General features: G+C 36.2%; 1 protein-coding gene across 7 annotated transcripts in view; it reads right to left on the bottom strand.

Moving 5' to 3' along the window:
• Positions 1 to 3,058: 3,058 nt before the first annotated feature.
• ZBTB44 (zinc finger and BTB domain containing 44) overlaps positions 3,059 to 22,277 on the bottom strand; it is a 67,735-nt gene continuing 48,516 nt past the window's right edge. For 2 of the 7 annotated variants that reach the window (XM_077894193.1, XM_077894194.1), the window contains 4 exons: positions 15,764 to 15,848; positions 14,259 to 14,422; positions 12,399 to 12,699; positions 8,566 to 10,403 (listed from right to left, as the gene is read on the bottom strand). In XM_077894193.1, the coding sequence (XP_077750319.1) occupies positions 10,121 to 10,403; positions 12,399 to 12,699; positions 14,259 to 14,422; positions 15,764 to 15,848 (833 nt within the window). In that variant the 3' untranslated portion in view covers positions 8,566 to 10,120. Of the gene's footprint in view, positions 4,760 to 8,565; positions 10,404 to 11,706; positions 11,811 to 12,398; positions 12,700 to 14,258; positions 14,423 to 15,763; positions 15,849 to 22,277 lie in introns of those variants that run through there. The other 5 variants (XR_013377135.1, XM_077894198.1, XM_077894195.1 and 2 more) reach the window with 5 other exon arrangements.

The following is a 22,277-nucleotide window of genomic DNA, read 5'->3' on the forward strand; positions in this document are numbered from 1 at the left end:
GCCTTCAGGTCTGACTGGGATCAGCCGGCCGCGCAGGGCCCGGGGAGGGGTGCTGGGGTGGGGGAGGCCTGCGTGGGGCCGGCCTGAGGGGCGGGGGGTGCGGGAAGGGCACACCAAGGCAGACGGGCGGTCACCACCTTCGGAACGAGGTCATACGCGATTTTTCCAAGTTCACCTGGCGCAAAGGACAGAACACGCCCTGCACGCCCGATTGTTACCCTCCCCTCGGGGTGTCCCGAGGTGCTGGAGCCCGCAGGACCAGGACGGCTCGGGGCCCTCTACAGGCTGCAGCCCCCAGCCCTTCGCAGGGCCTGCAGGTGGAGCGCAGGGCCCCCGCCCGTGGGGACCACAGGTCGGTCCACTACGACCTTCCCTGCCTATCTCGCCCGCTGTCGGAACTCCACGAGAGGTGCATTTGGTTTTTTAAATTCTACACCCAACGTGGGACTCAAACCTGCCGCCCTGAAGTGGAGTCACACGCTCTACAGACTGAACCAGCCAGGCTCCCTACGTGCTAGCATTTCATAAACTGTAAAACATACCTAAAAGGAATTTTTACTCGTCTTGTAGACTCATTTGCATTCAAAAAAATAAATCTCCTGGACAGACATGATCACACATGCAAGTCCTGCCATGAACTGCTGCTGCCTGGAGGGCCCAGGAGAGCCTATGCTTTAGCCCCTAATTTAAACTGGTCTACAGGACGGGGGTAGGGTAGTATGCTGAGCAAAACAAGTCACAGAAAGACAAAACACTATTTCACTCATTCATACATGGAGTTTAAGAAATGGAACAGATGAACACGGGGATAAGAGAGGCAACCCTACAGAGAACACACCGAGGGTTGCTGACACGGAGGTGGGTGGGCGGATGGGTTAAATGGGGGATGGGTGTTAAGGGCGGGCACTTGCGGCGAGCCCGGAGCGTTGCATGTAAATGATGAATCACCAAATTGTACACCTCAAACTAATGTTACACTATATGTTAACTGGAATTTAAATAAAAACTTGAAAAAAGGGGGAAAAAAACGGTTTACAGGAATTTCATTTGATCCTTTTCTCTTTATGTTCTAAAATAACTTCCCCAACACAGGGGCTCTAGAAGGCAAGAATCACCAGAGGCAATTCACCTGAGGCTGGCCCGCGCTGGAGGGTGTGTGCCAACGTGCTGCTAAGCCTAACGATCCAGGACCTCCGGTCAGAGACAGGCCCACCTACTCACTACACCATCTCCAGCGCAAGGCAGTCAGAAATGTCAGCTGCGGGGAAAACTAGGCAGGGACAGAAAGCAGGGTGTGGGGTTATGTGTGCAAGTCCCGCAAAATAATTCTGATGCCAACTCTGCCCAGAGCTTCTGCAATATTCACTTACCAATCAGGGGTGAGGAAAACAACTAGCGTTCCCTTGGTCCCCAAGGGTGTTCAAACCGGAGTTCAAGACAGTTTGTTGAGGAATTTCTTTCTAGATTGAATATGCCTCTTAGTTTTTCCATCTGTATAAAAGTTTACCCATATAAAAAAATTACACTAAACTCTGGGATTCAATGTTTACAAGCAAGTTTCCCCCACGTAAACTCTTCACGTTTGTTAACTTAGTTTAGTACTGAGAACAAACATTCCTGTTCAAAAGAGAACGTCCAAACTCTTAGCTTCAACTCTATCAGGTGAGGAGATAAACATCTTTGGTTATTACATTTGGCATCATTCTCTGAAAGGAATTACTCCGGTACGTAAATCATATGCAAATCAAACTCTAGATATAGATAACCCTTAGTATGTGCTTGAACTGCGCGGGTCCACTTATGCAATTTTTTTTTCCTTTGGGGATACAGTACAGCACTGTGTGCTTTTTCTTATGACTCTCAGTAACATTTTCTCTTCTCTAGCTTACTCTACAGTAGGAATACAGTACATAATGCATACAACATAAAAAAAAGTGTTGACTATGTTATCAGCAAGACTTCTAGTCAACAGTAGGCTATCAGTAGTTGTTTTTGAGAATTCAAGTTATACGCAGATTTTCTACTGTGGGGGGGGAGGCACCTGTAAGCCCCACACTGTTCAAGGGCCGACTGTAATCACTTTAATTTCTACATTCTACATTCTATATACAGCACCTGTGGCTGAGCGGAGAGCCCGACAGTTTGCCGTCATTGAATGGTTTGGTAAACAGTTGTTAAAAACACTCCACACAGGGGCGCCTCCATGGCTCAACTGGCTCAAGCGTCCGCCTCTGGACCTGGGCTCAGGCCACGACCTCAGGGTTGAGGTGCAAGCTCTGCACCGGGCCTCTGTGCTGGGTGTGGAGCCTGCCTCAAATTCTCTCTCTCCGCCCCTCCCTCAGCTTCTCTCCCTCTTTTACTTAAACAAACAAAATAACCCGCTTGGCACATTCACTGAATGAAAAGAATGCTTCTTAAAATGTACCCTCTTCCTCCCTGAACTGAAATCTGAAGTGATATCCTAGTAGCTTGGGACCAATGAAATAATTTTCTTTGCTTGTTACTCATTCTGTATAGACCAATTATCATTAAAATCCACATCTAGATGAATCTAAAGTTAGAAAGCCCTCCCCTTAGGCTCTCATAGGCTCACGACCTATGCCATGAGCTGCTCCCCCGGCCCCTCCGAGCGCCTGTTTTCTACTTTCCGGGTGTAAGATATTACTGAAATGTTACCAAGAGGTCTTTCGTCAATAAAGTACAATTTCAGAAAGATTCGGAGCAGCTTGTAAAGATCCAACGCACCCTTCAGGAAGTAGCCTTGCCCAAGAACCCGGTTCAATAGCTCCAGGATCTAAGGAGTTTCTCTAACTAGCTTCCTTTGTGTCTCTTTCAAACTTAGGGCCGGTGTTTTTGGGATCTGTGCACTTTCAGCTCTTTTCTTCCTTGCCCGGGAGGCTGCTGTGTGCAGTCAGTCTAATGTAAGACTCTGGTCTGTGCACGCTCAGTGGATGCTTATTTAAGTAATGCATTAGTCTGAGGACTTTCTCATCCACTTTTCTCAACCAGCACCACCAATTTCTTCCTTCCAGCTAACAATAAACAACAAAGGCAGAAGTTTTACTCCATAAAGCATTAATAAGATATTTTAATGAGGAAAAAAAAAATCTTAGTCTTATGTTTCTATTCAAAGACACTCAAAACTAGTTTTTCCCTGCCCATCCCTTCTAACTGCAACTTTATTTGTGACCATGTAATAAAGGCCAGTTTAAAGATTTTTTTTTTAAAAAGTTTAAACCTTTTTAAAAAAGATTAAACAACCAGGCTAGCAAAAAGGTACTCAATACATACTTTCCTTATATCAAACAAGCTAATATTTCAGTACAATGTAACTATACAGAATATATACAATACACATATGTTCACAAAGCAAACACTATAGGCTCAGAACAGATTTGAAAAAACATGATATTCACATTGATTACAATAACTCTAAAAATGATTGTAACGTTGAAACGGCACTTAGTTTACAAAAAAGTCACAAAAATATATATATATATGTATATATATATATGAAGTCACCAAGAACTATGGTTCCTGTAAAATACTAATAGCCAGATACTAGTATATAAAATGTGAAGTTCTGACATTGTATACATTTTTAGGAAAGAAAACAAAATCCCAAAACTGTTTTCATTATTGTTGAAAGTCAAACATGCCAAGTAACTTAGCTATGGCCATTGTCACCAAGTAAAGCCATATTTAAATGAGATGACGACTGGATACAAAGCTGGTGAACTGGGGACTGGCACAGTTAAGAGAGTTGTACTGGTTCTAGGAGAGGGGAGAAGACATGAAAACACCCACCTACATACTTTAATTCACATTTCTGCTCCGGCTTTACCCTCCCCCAAGGGTTTCACAAAATGCCAGGCCCAAAAAGAATCATAATGCTGCAGAAGGTAAAAAACTTTCCCCCAGACTTCCTTGATCTTGGCCTACAGGAAAATATTGAGCATGCATCGGCTAAACAAAGCAGTCAGTCACCCATCTGGAAAACTGTGGTGTACAGTTTCCTTCCAGGCTGGTTGTACTAGAAAGTACTCCAGTTTTTAAATGGAGTCATATTCGTAATGTTAGCTCTGTAAAATATTGAGCTACTGTAGCAGCAAATATGAAAATACAGAAACAAAATCACAATTTTATTTAAAGATTCATTTCTGTGACATTAACACAATTTTTTCCCTTCATATCTGTCTCCTATAACTAAGCCATCAATTTCTTCTATCACTGAAGTATGGTCAATTTCAATTTCAATCTGACTTTCTCATTATGCTGCTGTGGAAAAAGACAAATCCTAATCCTGGAAAATCTTAATTTACTCTTAAAAATGAGAATACAGGAATTTCAAAGTAAAAAAAAAGTCTGTTCTAAAAGTATCTCACAAATATATATATTTAAATATTAAAATAGGCTACCTAGGGTTTTTATAAAATGGCTTTTGAAAAGACAGTAGAGGCACAAAGAAGCCATATACTATCTTCCAATTGGACATAAGGTGCCACAAGGGTGCCCTACAAAGAGGCAGGCAATCTCTATCTGATGCAACAGGAGGCACCAGCAATAACAGAAAAATCAAATATATTATTGGTACTTGGATCAAAACCAAACCTTATTCTATTAGGGACAGTTTTTTTTTTTTTTTCTTTTTAAATATCTTGAAATATAGCATTAGAAGCCATCACTTTGTAGAAGGAAGAAAACGAATAGTTCACGTTCTTAATCCTTCCAAATACCTGGTGGCATTCATTTCAGGCACCTGAAAGATGAAAAGCAGTGCAACTTTCAATAATTTAATGACTACTCTCAGTATGAGAGACTTTACATTGCATCTACCAACTTGAAAATTAAATTGATAACTGAAATAAAACAAAGCTTTTAGAGAAAACACATTTATAACCTAATCACAGAAAAGGTTCTCTTTAGAAAATAGCTGTTTCTAGAACTGCACAAAAGGCTTCCCACCTTTAAATGAACACAGCTTCCACTGATGCCAACGGAAACGTGTGTTAAGGGGAGATGACTGGCTCTTCTTAAAACAGGGAAGATTTATCCTTCTTTAGAAGGTGATGTACTTTGGTAACCTGAACATTCAATTACAGGATGATTTTTTTAGGTTGTTTAATTGGATTATGAAATCTGGATATAGTTAGACCAGCATTTGAGAAAACAAGGATAATTTAATAAGAGTCATGACATTAGCCCCTCAAACCATCAAGCAGCGAATTTTATCAATAAATCATCACAACGGAACCCAGGGTCTTAAGCTTAATCAGCAAAATTAGTCAATTTAAAAGAGAAAGGCAATAACCAAAGAATTAGATTTTATAAACCAGGCACTTCAAACTGAAATTTAAAATTTTTAAGTTAAAAAAATTTTTAGAAAAAATTTTTTGCTGTCAGTCAATGGTCTCAACTTTTAAATTCTTTGTAAACTATAATGTACTTAGGAACCTTGGTATTAGTTGTAACTGACATGGGGCCTGCACAGAGAAAGCTTAAAGTAGCATGAGCACTTTAAGGCAGTTTCATATTTTGATACCGCCAAATTGAGATTCCAGTAACATCGCCTGACATCTCTGCAGAGACTATATGTAAAGACCTGGAACTATTTTTTTCTATCATAAAAATATAATCACTACAATGTAGTAGAAATATCTAAATGTATTAGAATTTAGCATGAGGTAAAAAAAAGTATAGCTATGATGTCACTAAGCGTCTACGTTTCATAATCTGATATAAGCTTAATTCTCCCATTAATAATCAACACATTAGTAATCTAAAAACAAAATATCCACAGAGTGTTCCTTAGTTGAACCTGGAAATTGGTTCAATTCTACTTCATTGTTTAATCTGAACTATGATTGCTTTTGGTAAATTCGTCTTGCTGTGGACTTTCCAAGTAAAAATACCCTATCTCACCACATTCTGTCAAGCAAAAGGACACTAAAAAAGTGGGTATAAGGCAAAATAAAATATAAATTTTGACCATTTTAGCTTAAAGCTAAAGGAGTATGCTTAGCTATAAATATTCCTCATAGATGCATTTACTATAATAGCACTCTCCCCAATTTTGTTCCACTGCTTTAGAAAAGAAAACCTAGTTTCTATACATTCTTCTCTGTTACTTTTAAAATCTGAATATATTATAAATAAAGTATTTTATGTCAATAACTTAGAGTGAAAATCACATTTTTTACCTTTTAGCAACTTTGGGTCACTTGCAAACGCAAACTTTACTAGTCCCCCCCCACCCTCCCGTTAGTACCTAGAAAACTATTCTCCCTCACTTGGATGTATATTTCAGTTATTATTTCACATTTTGCAGATGAGTGAAAACAGAGTCAGTGCCACATCAAAGTTTCTAATTCTCTTCGTCATCAAATCTCAAACTCCTTTCATTTAAGGTATTAAAAGTTTAGGACTGCTCATTCATCAAGCAATAACAATAATTCTCTCCATTGTCATTACCTTATACAGTAATGTATTTTTCAGGGACTACAAAGCTAAGAGACTAAGACTGATCTGAGAATCTTCAAAATAGAAGCCACTAAATAAGATAACTGGCCTCTATTTAGATTGATTACAAAAATAAAATAGTGAGTGATCAAATAAAAGACTGAAAGAGTTAAATACAACTTCTAAAGTTTCCCAGGGAATCATTTACACAATGGGAGAGTCTGGCTCAGTAGTTAGAAGGTAACAAGAGTTACCAATGATACTGCATTAAACATGCTGACAAGTCCATTCCATCTGATATAATACTTTAACAAAACACAAGTTTTTCTGTTTTTTAAAACAAAGGGCATGTGTCATACATGGAACCTAATTACCTAACCCTGAATGGTTGCTGAAACCCTGAATGGTTGTTGAAAGGTTAAAATATAAGATGGAATGAGGCTATTTAAACATCTTAGCACACTTTGTCTCACTGAAATTGGGAATTTTAAAAACCAGCAATGTACTAACTGTGCAACTAATTATGTGAAATACAAATTAGGAAGAGGACTTGAAATTCCAAATAAGGAAAAAAAAAAAAAAAGAAATTCCAAATAAGAGAAATCCATTTAAATATATTTGTTGATAATCCATCTGTATCCGTTTATAAAAATTGAAATAAAAAACCCTCCAATATTAATCCCTTTATTTCTGAATTACTACAATCACTGTCATGCTAGACGCTTCCACTGTTTAAATACACCCCTAAAAATGGAAAGAATGACCGCAGGAGCTGTAACATCCAGTATCACAGCGAACATCTTTAACTCCTTCCTAAAGTGTATCACACCTATTTGGTAGCATAGAAATGGAAAATAAATGCTTTTCTTGTATAAAATACTTGGTTTTAAAAAGGCAATTTATCCCACTTCCTAACATTTAAGCCCTTTAAAAGATCACAGTTACCCTCTTGGGCCTTAACAAAGACAGATATACTTAAGTACTCTAAACTGGAATTTTTTCACTGGAAATTTCTAATGGATGGGATAATATAACTGGCTTTCATCTCTTTGCAATGTATCCATATACTCTGGTAAAACTTACACATTCAGGTATCCCTCTCTTTGATGAATTTTAAATAAACTAAATAACACTATATACAATTATCCCTTGCAGCTTAATTTCCTAAAACAGATCCAAAAGCTAAAAACCCTTAAATTGTATATCAAGAAAAATGTAGAGCCTCAATGAAAGGAAAAAAAGCCTTTGCTATATCATTTTATGTTAAAGATTTGTTAGCTACCTGTATTGCTAAGATTTGGGGAATAAACACATCAAGTATACATTTTCATAGTATATTCAAATTTTTCATTAAACTTGGAAATCTGTGCAATTTGTAATTACCGATGAAAATTTAAAGTGTCCATTTGGGAAAGAATAGACAGTGGTGGTAATCCTACATTCTGAGAACACAGGCTACTTTAGAGCTGCCAAAATTGTGGGCTCTCTTAGAGTTCTCAGCACAGGGGATGTGCTTAAACACTTTCAACCATACAAATCCCCAGTTTTCTTTTCTTAACCTTCCTTTTTTTTAATTCCTTAAAAAAAAAATCTTAAAACTGAAGGCAACAATGATTCCTGGTCATAATTTTACCTATTCTTTTTTTTGCCAATAACTCCAAGGTTAATCCATTGGTAGTCATGACAATTTTCAAGAATATGTAGGACAAAAAAAAAAGAAAAAAAAAAGAATATGTAGGACATTAAAAATAAAAATTCCTAACCTTTCTAGTTGAGACACAGCAGTACTGTTACTAATTAAGTAACCCAGTCTGTTGCAAAAAGTTATTTACCCCTATTAGTAAAAAGCAAAATTGGTGGAAGCCCATCACATAACCTGTGTATGCTGATCCTCCTAAAGGTAATATACCTGTTTGGCAGTAAAGGGGGAAAGCAGGTTCAAGACAGAGATAAGGAGTTGGAAACAAGTTAAAGAAAGCAGGATCTGGAAAAAGAATGTTGCCTCAAAAAAATCTTCAATGTATTTACTTTCCCTTCCTTTACATTTGTGGGAGGAAAATCAATCATAAAATTAGCCAATTAAAAAAAATGAAACAATAAAATCACTATAACTTAAAATGAATTTTATTATTCAGGTCTAGCACCCAGACAAAATTAAAATCTTGTGTTTTGAGTAAGAGACTGTATTTAGTTTCTTTTTCTAATTTAATCAGGTGTTTTCATAATTATTAAACTTTGGGTCTATACATAGAAAAAAAGTTACTCAGAAGTTCATTGTTCATGGAGTCATGACTATCTAGGATCAAGGTCAGTGATGCTTTAATGGCAGCAGATGAAAAGTATATATACTTCAGTCTAGGATATCACATAAATTTCAACTATAAACCAGGAAGTTTCTTTTCTTTCTTTCTTTTTTTTTTTTTAGCAGCAAAAGAAGTGATATTAATTTAAGGTTTTTAGTTTTCCTTTAGTCTTAACGATTCTTTTTTTCCCCTAGATTTATGAATCATAGATCATTAATCTAAAGCCTCTTATCTTTTACATTATTGCTTACATTGTGTAAAAACTACACTAACCCTTTTAATAAACTTGGCAATGTCTAAAAATATTTTGGAACAAAAACAAAATATCACTGACATATGGAACTTTGTAAACAATCTTAGTTGGGTTAAGAACATAGCCTTAACAGAGAATTCTTTTATTTTGTCCAAATCAGCACAATAGAAACATCCCCAAGATTACATAAACCTATATATAAAATATAGAGTATCTCCAATATTTTTCCTTTATATGATATCATGCCAGTATATGCAAGAGGAAGTACTGTTCATGGGGCAAGAGGAAAAAATGATTTAGGCAATGACTAATTAGCCAGGTATTAACATTCAAAGACCAGGTAAACAACAATTTTAGTCAGAAAAGCAGTATTAAAAGAGTTCCTATAAAGCTGAGATTCATGTACTTCATTTTCCACTCCTGGTCACTTCATGCACAGCCTGACTATTCTCAATCATGGTTCTCTTTGCCTTCTTTCACAGAAAAAAGAAAGATTTGGAGTAGTACTAAAAAAGTTCAGGGAATGCCTATCCCAACACCAAATTTTCACCATGAAAAGAGAAATGACAAAGCTTAAAAAAAAAAAAAAAAAAAAAAAAGACTACACTGGATTTCAGAAGTATTTACCCTAATTATTTTTAAGAAGTCTTACCGTAAATATTTCCAAAACCAACAGGCTTTACAAAATATTGTACAATGTCCTGTGTATAGGAGTAAACATCTATTCAGGCTACCTGTCAAATTCTGTTCAGTAATTTGCTTCTGGTGTAACCTTTCCTCTCAGGAAGGTCAACAATCATCTGAATTCTTCTTTACCTAATGTTCTCGTTAGCCTAGTTTTAACAATGGAAGAAGAAACTTATATATGCCTTAACTAGCTCTCCTTAAGTCTCATAGTTTCGATTTTGTTTCAACATCATATTACTGTGCACTTACAGAAGCGATCTCTCAGTCATGAAAAATAAGACATCAATTGCGGGGCTTACAAAGTAAAAAGAGAAATTTTCCCACATTCTTCTTTGTTTAAAAAATTAAGTTAAATTTAAATGTACAAGACCAAGCACAGGCACTTTCCAAAAACCAAAAATGAAGCCAAACCATGAAATTACTCAATGGTTATAGAAGACAGCTCTGATTTTGGGGGGTCATCTCTGGTTGCCTCAGTACAAGCACTGGCCTTTGGCTGCTCTGGCATTTCTTCCTCTTTTTCTGCCAGCCCACCAAGAGACCCCAAGGGGAAAGTGCTTTCACAATTCTGGGTCGAGGAGACCTGTGAAATTACAGGCATTTGAACAGAGGAGTTGCTTTCAAAACTGTGTTCTCCAAGGTCATACTGAACAAGGGTCTCTTCTTGCTCCTGGTTTAAGTAGTCCGGTACTAGGAAATCACTAGATAAGAGGCAAAGGATGAAAGAGGGAGTTAATTTTCAAACCAGTAATAAATTAGCCACAATAAAAAGACCTGATTTGTAAAACAAGATTGGGATTTTTCATTTCTCTAATTCTTGATTAATTATAATTCAGGATTTTCAATTTCTAAACTTTCCTAAATATGAACAGAATCATCCATTAAGAACCAAAGTACATCAACTCTCTTTACCACCATCTTAACAGTAAGATTAGCACCTTCACTGTTACTTTAGACACCTAAATAGCCTTTTTTGTTCTATGTAGAAGAGTTTCTGTATACAAACAAATGCAATTAGCATGCTCACTTAAGCAAAGATCATTTGAATAACTTAACCCTTCTTGGATTATATATATTAAGAGGTATATAAACCTAGCTTTTTATTACTTCTGGGATAGAAGTTGGTTAAGAAATTAAGTCCTTAGGCATAAATGGCATTAATTTGAAAATGAATGTCATGAGACTGGTTATATTATTAGTCCTCAGGACATATTTATTAATATTGAAAATATTTAATATTCTATTGCTAGAATTAAATATTTAATTTTTGAATATGGACAGTAAAATATATCAAAATGTTAACAATAGTGGAGAGTCTCCTTGAGTGGTGAGATGAGAGAAAAATTTAATTTCTTCTATTTTATACTTTCCTACATTGACTAAATTTTCTACTATATGCATTTTTTGTAGTTAAAATAAACATTATAAAATAAATCTCAGATGCTTTAATTAAATCCTTACTGAACTTTAAAAAAGTTTATTCTACTAGGACTATCAAGAACTAATACATTCAGGAAGATTATTTTAGAATTTGTCCAGTATTAATAAAAAAAATTAAAATTTGTTCATCTCCAAAGGAATTTAAAATGTCCTGTGTTATATTTTCTAAAAAGTCTTTAGGTGTTAAATAGGAGGAATGGGATGATAGAGGAAAGATACAGGCAACAGGAGTGGTTAACTGAGACACTATTTTAGTTCTGAACAAAAAACGTTTGATATAACATGTAGAATTTAGGTTTAGTGATAGGACAACCAGACACCCAGACATGATTAAGCATGAATGTCAGGTTGAAGAGAAAAACAAAATCTATGCAGCAATAATTTAGAATTTATTGAAAAATAAGATATAAAAAATATATATGACTTAAAATTTAAAAGTTTAGGGAGATTTTATAAAAAACAAAAAGGATTCCTATAGATTTGTATTTCTGACAAAATATTAAAAAAGGACGATAGAATTTTATGTCTAGAGACCTTAGAAATCATCTTTAAAGCTTACATTTTATCTTTCTCTATGTTTCAAGCTTCTTCATTTGTAAAGTGACATGTTCAATTATAACAGCAGTTAGTGGTAGAGCCAGAACTAGAACCTGATTTCCTTGGATACTCTATAAATCAGAAAGGAACTCTATTATAATAAATTATTAATATTAAAAGCATGGAGCTCTAAACTGAAAGAAAAAGGAAATTTGATCTAAATAATCAAATCCATTATAGTGGCTGTTGGAGTTTCTTTCTTTATTGATAATACATATTCTTTTGTATAGAATTTAAAAAGATGAGAAGTGGTTAAAAATTTTTGACATCCAAAGGGTCTGAAGTAATTCAATATCACTAAGATCATCTGACAGGGTAAAATTTCCAATAAGGTCTATATTACTTTAACCTTATGTTACTGAAAAAAACAAAAACACAAAAAAACAAAAACAAAAAAAAGACAAAGCAAGAAGTAAATGGTCTACTTCTGTAGGGAAAAATTTCCATTATCAACTAGGAAAATATTTATAATTGATATATTTAGAAGATTCAGCAAAATTTTATCAGATCAGGAGATCAGAGTATGGATAGTGGGAATTTAAAAAGACTGTGATTGTTTAGCTGGCAACCTGATAAAAAAACACAGCAGGCTGCCCTAAAAGCAGGAAAAGAGAGTTTAGTCAGCAGTTTTCCTGGTTCGTTTTTGTTGTGCACCTCACCTGCTCTGGAAGTAGTTTGCTAGCTCTGACGCTTCATGGTTCAGACTCCTCAGGTGCACGATTAAATTTCCAGAGTTGGTGAACATGGCGCCACATGTTTTGCACTCGTAAATCCGAGGCTTGCGGATAATGTGCCGGGAAACCCTCATGTGGTGTTTATATTCCCCGAAGGAAGTGAAAGTGGCACTACATATCTGGCACCGGAAACAGCGTTTACCTTCATGCTTTAGGCGATGCATCTTAAGCGAGTAAGCCCTGGTGAACTTTTTCCCACAGCGGTCACACTGAAATGGTTTAATTCCTACAAAATCAAGCAAAACAAAATATTATCTAAAAACAATATAAAATGAAAAGTCACAAACCTCGCAATTTCTGAATTATAATTTTGTAGCAATAGATAATTTAAAAAGACAAAAATCACCAGCAAAAATGGATTCCAATTCAACATCTCAGAAAAGGTACAGAACATTTGAAAAGTCACTAGTGCTTAAAAAAAATAAAGAAAGGCATTAGAAGGAGATGTAAACTATTTAATATACTGAAGTTGACTTTTGAATATTCTTCTAAATCATCTATTTTATAGACTTAAAAACATAATTTAAACACAGTTTTTAAACAAAATTGAAACCTCCATAAATTTATTATTTTATTTCATTAAAGTAGTACAGTTTATACTGAGAAGATGGAAAAAGGACCTAGTTTTCATTCCCTGACAGAGAAATAAGAAGAAAAAAAGAAAAATCTAACATCTCTGAATGTAATTAATAATCATGGTAGAATTATCATTTGGTGAATTGGGTTTTTTTTTGTTTTGTTTTGTTTTATTTTTTTGCGAATTGGGTTTTTGAGCATTTAACATGAAGTGATAGAAAAAATATATAGAAACTAATATGTAAATCATAAAGTGTATTGTCTCTTTCAATTAATTATTACAGTTTTGGCAAAAAGCCCTTTAAAAAACAATCTGTTGGGATGCCTGGGTGGCTCAGTGGTTTAGCGCCTGGCTTCAGCCCAGGGTGTGATCCTGGAGTTCTGGGATCGAGTCCCGCATTGGGCTCCCTGCATGGAGCCTGCTTTTTCCTCTGCCTGTGTCTCTGCCTCTCTCTGTGTGTCTCACGAATAAATAAATAAAATCTTAAAAAAAATACAATCTGTTGTTTTAATAAAGTCATAGGGAATTGGTGTTATCTCAGAACTATTAGACCTATCTATGGCACAGGAAAGTAAGATAATAACATAGCAGAAAACAGTAGCAAAGATTTTTTACTCATCAGAGGTCAGTGTTTTCCCACAAGAATTTTGTTGCCTTTATGTAATATTGAACTTAAATTTCAAATCTGTTTTATGGATCATTTATTTAAAATCTTTTGTACTAAAAATTACTACAGTGCTGATTAATCAGGGTACAGAGAAACTTAGGATTAAAGAATTGAAATTAAATTATTGTTAAGTTTTAAAAAACACTTACTTGGAAATAATTTCCAACCTTAAAGTGAAGTTATAAGAATAGTGCAAAGAACACCAATAAATACCCTTTTAATTTCATTTGCTCTACTATTTATATTTGTGCTTTATTGCACACATACACATACATACCCGTAATATACCCAATACCTTTTATTTATTAATTATATACACATACTCCTTCAAGTTTTAATCTGAATACTTATGCCTGTAGCAAATATGTTAAGCAAATAGCTTTCTGACACTGTACCATTTAAGCAACAGAGTTAGGCTTATCTGATTTCTCAGAGACATATTTTTTAAACTCAAAAACACCTATTTTCTATTTTTAACTTGGATTTCTAAATATAATTTTTCAAGTACTCATTTATGCAACAATAGGGAAGATGACATTACCTGAGTGGATGAGCATGTGCTGTTTTAGGTTCTGAATACGGGTGAATCGTACCCCACAAGTTGGACACTGAAAAGGTCTATCTGGACCATTTGGACTTGGTCGTTCTGTACTGCTGGTAGAAGGAGCAATGTAGAGTTGGTAGGGATACTGAACATTTTCCAATCTAAAAAAACAGACCAAAGAAGGCAACCAGATTCTGATTTTTAAGTTGAATAAACATTTCTGCACAACTTTAAATGAACAAAAGAAAAAACAACTTTTTGAGAGTTTGACTGTTAGATTAAAAGTTTCATTGATGGCAATATGAACAACATTATTGTCCAGAATATCCAGCATCTTAAGTCACACATCATGAATGATTTTACACCAGGCATCCTTATCTCTCTAATCCTTTCCTTCCTACTACTGCTTTAATTTAGGCCTTCATCAGTCAAGGTTGAATTAGTAAATCCCTCTCTTTAGCCCTCCACCCCTTGAATCTGTTCTTCTGCTTCAGTCATCTGATTAAATCAACCCCTCTGCAATGGTTCACTGTTACCGTCGGAATAGAGTCCAAACCCCTTTGCAAGGCACAGGAGATTCCTCAAGATCTGGGTGCTGTATACTTGTCCAGCCTCATTTCTTCTCATTCCCCAAACATACCATGTACCAAACAGATCCTCACAGTTCTCTCTCAAGGCTGTGCTTCTGTACATTTAATTGATGACAATGCTGTTTTGAGATGGTTAAGACTAGATGAGCAGGATTTAGATGGGGAGTTAGAGGTCAGGTCTTGGTCATGTTAAGTCTGAAATGCCCCTTAAACATCTATGTGGAAATATGAAACAGGGAGGACAATTTGAATATAATGACTTGGGGATTGTGGGTCTATAGATGAGGACCTGGCAATTGTTCTCCGCAGTAGGTCAAACAGTAAATATTTTTGGCTTTGTACATCATATGATCTCTGTTTCAACCATTCAACTTTGCCATTCACAGATAATATGTAAACAAATGAGCATGGTTTTATTGGAACTTATTTACAAATAAAAGAAGTGAACTGGAATTGGCCTGTGGTTCACAGTTCACCAACACCTGATACAGATACTATTTAAAAGTGATGGGCCTGCATAGTTTTAAAAATGCCAAAAAATCCTGTACAGGTGGTCTAATTTATGATATAACGATCTCTTTACTCTGTAAATAAAATGAGGCACTAATAAACTTCTTATATAATTCCCATTTAAAATGTTTGGATTTGGGCAGCCCTGGGTGGCTCAGCGGTTTAGCGCCGCCTCCAGCCCCGGGTGTGATCCTGGAGTCCCAGGATCGAGTCCCGTGTCGGGTTCCCTGTATGGAGCCTGCTTCTCCCTCTGCCTGTGTCTCTGCTGTGCTCTCTCTCTCTCTCTCTCTCTCTCATAAATAAATAAACAAAATTAAAAATAAATAAATAAATAAAATGTTTGGATTTACAGTTGCAAACACATTCCTTTATAAGAAGATGACATACTATGTTGGTACTAACCGATCATCATCATCTGCATGAGCATTAGTACTAGAAGTGCTTTGAAGTGTGGGTAACCCTTCAGTGACGCCTTCATCTACTGAGCCTGTGAACAGAAGGACAAAAAGAGGACAGCTGTCAATACAGTGATATAAATAAACCAATATATTAATTGCAATCTGCATCTCCAAGCCCCTAAAACAAATATAAAGAAATCTTTAAATAGAAATCATATATAAGACAACAGCCTTATATTACTACTTAAATTTTGTAGAGTATTTGATATAAATTTCAGAAACAAGCAAATTCAAATGTAAACTAAGCAAAAATTCACATAAATGTTAGTAACAATCATTTAAAGAAACACGTATTTTTGAAAACTTGTGACATGACTTACTGTACATAGAACTTTTACATAGAATTCAAGAGAGCTATAAAGTGAATACATATCTGTGTAACCTCCATACAAGTCCCACTAAAATACCAGCTAGCATCCTATAAATCGTTTACCCTTCCCTGAACACAAACTCCCTCCTTCCAAGAGGTAATTACTGTCCTATCTTTTGTGGTCATCATTTCCCTCCCTTTTTTCTTGTCCCTCTTCCTTTTAATAGTAATGTTACTTCCAACACATGTACCTACAAATTAGGGGTTGGTTCTTGTTGGGAGCATAGCCATGAACCAGCAAGGGCTGCTTTTACACCAATGGCAGAGCAGAGTCATTGCAGTTGTGACAGAGACCATGGCAGCTAAGTCTAAAATATTTACTATCCTCCTCTTTAAGGGAAATCAGCTGCTCTCACCACCAACAGTACCGTTTTGTATTACTGCTTGCAAACTTTACATAAATGGAGTTACAGTATATAATACTCTTCTATGTTCTTTCCTTCAATATTGTGGACTGATCCATGCTATTACAGGTGAAAGTTTACACCGTTTATAATATTCATAATCTATCCATTTCACTCTTAATGTACAGTTTTCCATTATTTTGGTCTTGTTTTTAAAAATCCTGGGGTACTTGGCTGGATCATTCAATGGAGCATACAACTCTTGATCTCAGGGTTGTGAGTTCAAGCTTCATGTTGAGTGTAAAGATTACTTAAAAAAAATCCTTCTGTATCTCAAATAATCTTATGAAAGATTTTGTTTTGCCCTTGACATTAAGGTCTTTTCTTTAAGCCACCTGGAGCTGATTTTATAACCAAATACATTTACTGAAAAGTTTGTCTCTCTGCTCTGCAGGCCTCTAAGTGTATGGGTGTGTTTTCAGGTTCTCATTATATTAGTCCCATCTGCTTGTCTGAACTTACATTAATGCCAATCTTCAGCTACCAGAGCTTTATGATATCAGAGCAGCAAACAAGTATTCTCACCTTGTTCATTTGCTACCTAAACTCCTTGGCTATTCTTGGCCCTTTGTATTTATTTTTTAAAGATTTTACTTATTTGAGAGAGTGTGAGAGTAGAAGAGAGAGACCAGGCACAGAGGGAGAGGAAGAGGGGGAAGCAGACTCCCTGCAGAGTAGGGAGCCCATGCGGGGCTGGATCCCAGGACCCTGAGACATGACCTGAGCAGAAGGCAGATGCTTAACCAACTGAGCCACCCAGGCTCCCTGGCCCACTGCATTTCTTTATACATTTTTTTAAATGAGTTTGTTAAGCATAAATGGTAATAATCATTCCATTTCCCCAATTCTTTCAGTTTGGAAATTATATAATCTTTCCCTATTTTTCTGGTTACTTTAGAAATTAGATAATTATCAAAGTTTGAAGTTAAAACCTTTGAATGTTAAGGATCTGTTTAACTCCATTTTCTACACATTCTTATTCTGCAACTCACAAATTATTATGATATTTTGTTTTGAATAAAGTACCACAAAACATCATTACTCTTTTATGCAGTGTTTACCTACATTTGTCCATATATTTAACCTCTTCCTTGTAATATATTACTTTCCATCTATGCTCACTTTGCTTTTGCCTGAAGTCCATCCTTAAGAATTTTCTTCAGTGAGGATTTGGTAATGATAAATCTATTTTTGTTTTTTAAAAACATCTTTATTTCACCTTCATTCTTGAGAGATATTTTTGTGTGTTGACATCTAGATTGGCAGTTATTTTCTTTTAGGACACTGAAGATATTATTCCACTGGTTTCAGAAGTCATTCTTCTGAATGTAGTATCTTGTTCTATCTTATTTTCTGAATTTTCTCTATAATGTGTCTAGGTTTGTATTTTTATAATTCGTATTTGAGATTTGCTGGCCTCTAATCTATGGATTGATGTCTTTCATCAATTCTAGAAAATTCTCAGCCTTTCTCTCTTCTCTTCTTAGGGCTTTATCAATCTATGTTTGTATTGTCCATACCCCTTATCCTCTTCTCCACAGCAGTTTCTCACCGTTGTCTCTGTGATGGTTCATTTTGTGTGTCAACTTGACTGGGCTAAGGAGGCCAAGATACCTGGTAAAATATTATTTCTGGGTGTGTCTGTAAGAACATTTCTGGCAAAGATTAGCATTTGAATTAGTAGACTGAATAAAAAGCAGATGCAGGGGGAGGTAACATCCAATCTGCTGAAGGCAGAATAGAACAAAAAGGTAGAAGGGCAAATGTGCTCTCTCTCTGCTTGAGCTGGGATATCCGTCTTCTCCTGTTCTTGGACACCAGCACTTCCAGTTCTTGGGCCTTTGGACTTGAGACTTACACCATCAGCCCTCCAGTTCTCAGATCTTTGGATTTGTACTAGAATGATACCACTGGCCTTCCAGGGCCTCAGCTTGCAGGTGGTTGACTGTGGGGGTTATCCTCCATTATGTGAGTGAATCCCTCCTAAGAAATCTCCTGTATACCTGCATATATTGCATTGGTTCTGTTTCTCTGGAGAACCTTAAAACAATACAGTCTTTTTTTGGGAAGCATTCAGGTGATTTCTTTTATCTTCTGATTCACCAATCGTCTCTTTGCAAAATCCAAGCTACTGCCTAAATGTTGACAGAGTTCTTTATTTTGGTTACTTTTTTCTATAAGTCCTATTTTTTCCCCTGAAATCTGCTTCAACCTTTTTTTTTTTTTTTTTTACAGTATACTGTTGTTTGTAATTATTGTTCATGCTTATTTCATTAAACTTGGTGAGCATATTTATTTTATATCTGTGTGAAAACTATGCCAATTTCTTTCTGCTGCCTGTTTTTATCTATTGGTTCTCTTTCTGCTATGTTTCTTTGTGTGTCCCGGTTGTTTTTCAGTGGTTACTGATCTTGAAAATGATTTATAGAGAGAATGATTTGCTTAGGTTAGGATGGATATGCTCTCTTCAAGAAAAACTTTGTTTGCTTTTGCTAGGTTCCTGCAGGGTCGTACCTAAACCAAATTCACTGAAATTCCCTGGCCTACTTGTACACGGAATAATCAGGATCTAAATCTGCAAATGGACTGGTCAGTGGCCACTTCTCAGAGATGTGTTTTTTTTTTACCTTTTCCTTTCTGTCTTCTAATCTGCCCACTGTCAAGGCAACTATTTCTATAGTTCTCTGGGGTCTGGAGGAGGGGGAGCATATTTAGTTGTAGTGAGGAAGTCCTACTTACTGTTGAGCAACTTCTCTTAGACTTCACAACTTTCATGTGCTCTGGGTCTTGACTTCTGTTTGCCTTGCTCTTTGAGTTGATGAACCAAAGCCCATGTGTGTTCTGGCAAATGTCTTAGGAAACAACTGGTTTCAGTGCTCTGATATACATTTACCTCTTTGGGTTGGGCTTCCTTCCCCCCAAGTTTAACTTGGCAGTTTCCCAACGACCTTCCAAATACTTTTAAGGTAACTTAAAAAACAAACAAACCCATGTTGTTGTTTTTTTGTGAGAGGGAGATCTGAAAAATCTCGCTTGTTCTGATCAGAGACTGAACTCTGCCAATGTATTTATCGTATGCAAATAAGCTATGTTTCACCAAATGAACAAATCTGAGCTGCTAAAGTTGTGTAGTCCACTTTAACAGAAGCATGCTTCTGGTTGCAATATTTTAATGAAAGCTAAAATGAACTAATTGTAACACTTTGTACAATACCATATACAAGTGGATATTTAATAACTATCATCTGTCGTTGGGACACTTAGAATGAAATTTCCTTCTGATGAAAACAGAATCCAGTACTTCAGTTTTCCCCTTTGGAACACTTGAATTAGCTGACATTAAGAAATGAATACATTTTCCACTTAAGTAAATTCCTCCACCCCCAACAAAAAATAACCTAATCCCTTTTAAAGCATCCAAACTTTAGTTAAGTCATTTGTGTTAGAAAATTTGTGACATTTTGCCTTGACTTCTTAAAGAATACTAAATATAATTTGTTTGTTTCTTGATGACTCATGGCAATCAAAGACACCAATTATTACATTATGTTCTAATACATTGATAGTGATTATTTTTTAAAAGAGATGGGGCTATATGCATTTACATTCATCCCCAACTGTATCTGTATTCTTCTGCACACCTCCCAACCTCACACCTACTGGTGTGTTTAGCATTTCTGCACATATCTTTTCATTTTCTCTTTCTCTTACTGTCAAAAGACATTTACGCTTTTCCTCATACTTACTTATCTAACTTATTCCCAATCCTTCTGATTTATTTTTAATATAGACTGAGAGACCAGATATTACTGATTTTGTTTAAGACAGAACTGTTCACTTGTCAAAATTTCCTTCCCCATTTTCACTTTTTTTCCTTAAAGGAAAGGGAACTAAACACTAACATTTCAATCTATCCTAGGATAAAAACTGGAAAAATCCCAGTATTTGGACCTGGTCACCATGGACACCCAAAAAAATCGACTTTATGGCAGTATTCTGCAGCTATTCAGAGTACAGGCAATATTAAAGCTTCCAGGGAAAGACTTGCAAAAAAGGACTGGAGTTGTGACTAGGCCTTCCTTCTGCCAGGAAGACTGACCTGGCACACATGTGTTCGTCACAATCAGATTACACTACTTTCAGGGGGGCGGGAGTGGAGTCTTGGTGTGGTGCAAATAAAAACCACTCTGCTTTGGACTGATTCTGCATTGTCAAGAGTCTGCTTAAAAAGCTGGTCAAAAAAGAATTAAAATGGAGTATAAGATGCATGTAGCAAACAGCCCCTTTTAAAACAAAGGACATTCTGCTCCTGTCTATGGTTATTAATGCACTAAAAGCTAAGAATAAAAACTACTACAAGTTAAATTAAGAGTTAAAAAGTACACTTTAAGAATTCTATCTGTGAATTCTATCTATAATGTCTGTGGACATTATAACATATAAATAGTGTTACATCACTTATGCAACTATTGATAAAAATCTTGCAAACTTCTTCTCCAATGTGATGGTTTTTGTCAATGATAACAGAAGTAATCATATGAATTGGAATTTAATTAAACCAATTTAATAGCAGGATACACAAGCAATATTACTTTCCTTGAGGTATAGTAATGTTTCTTAAATTATGAAAATGGAGTTTTCCTTTCTACTGTACAGGGATTTTGCTTGCAGTGCTAAGGAAAGCTAAGAATTCTGAATAGAACCCTCTTACCTTAAGAAACAGAATTACAGAGACAATCAGCTTTATGTGGAAGGGGTTATCTTAAGAGAGATTCTACTCTCTTCTGCCAATTAGTACTACGAGATAGCTTCTGTAGCATCAAACTGAGTCCTGTTTTCCACTGCTAACCACTGTTTAAGTACCCAAGACACAAAATCTGGTGGTGAAAAATAACTATAGTAGCCATCCACTACTCAACATTTACGGGATCCCTGGGTGGCGCAGCGGTTTAGTGCCTGCCTTTGGCCCAGGGCGTGATCCTGGAGACCCGGGATCGAATCCCACGTCGGGCTCCCGGTGCATGGAGCCTGCTTCTCCCTCTGCCTATGTCTCTGCCTCTCTCTCACTCACTATGTGCCTATCATAAATAAAAAAAAAAAAAAAAAAAAAAGATTTCAACATTTACCACGTGCAGACATTCTACTACATGTTTTAAAAACATTATCTCATTTCATACTTGAGAAAGAGAAAAGCAGCCCCTAACATCCAGACACCGGCCTGACACTGACACACTCAGGAGTGGGCCTGGTGTTCATAGTTAGACCCTGGTCCTTTATATTGGGACACAATCTCAAAGGACATCAACATGAGACCAGGTCACAATGGGCCGAGACAAAACACATAATTTTGTTTAAGCACAGCCAAAGCCAAGGTCATTGTGCAATCACAAAAATACCAAACATCTCCCTCTCTAGCTAATAAGTCACTGCTGCTTTAGGTTCACATTAGGCTGTGATCCTAGATATTTGTTAAGATACACAATCATAGGGGTGCCTGGCTGGCTCAGCAGGAAGAGCATGCAACTCTTGATCTCGGGGTTCAGGAGTTTGAGCCCCATGCTGAGTGTAGAGATTACTAAAAAACAAACCTTAAAAAAAAAAAAAAGATACACAATCATAGTTTTCCCTGCTTACTAATATCACCAGTCTTGAGCAAACCCCACCACTTCCAATGAATCCTCCCT

The sequence above is a fragment of the Canis aureus genome, chromosome 3 (genome assembly GCF_053574225.1).
Source record: "Canis aureus isolate CA01 chromosome 3, VMU_Caureus_v.1.0, whole genome shotgun sequence".
Classification (NCBI taxonomy): Eukaryota; Metazoa; Chordata; class Mammalia; order Carnivora; family Canidae; genus Canis; species Canis aureus.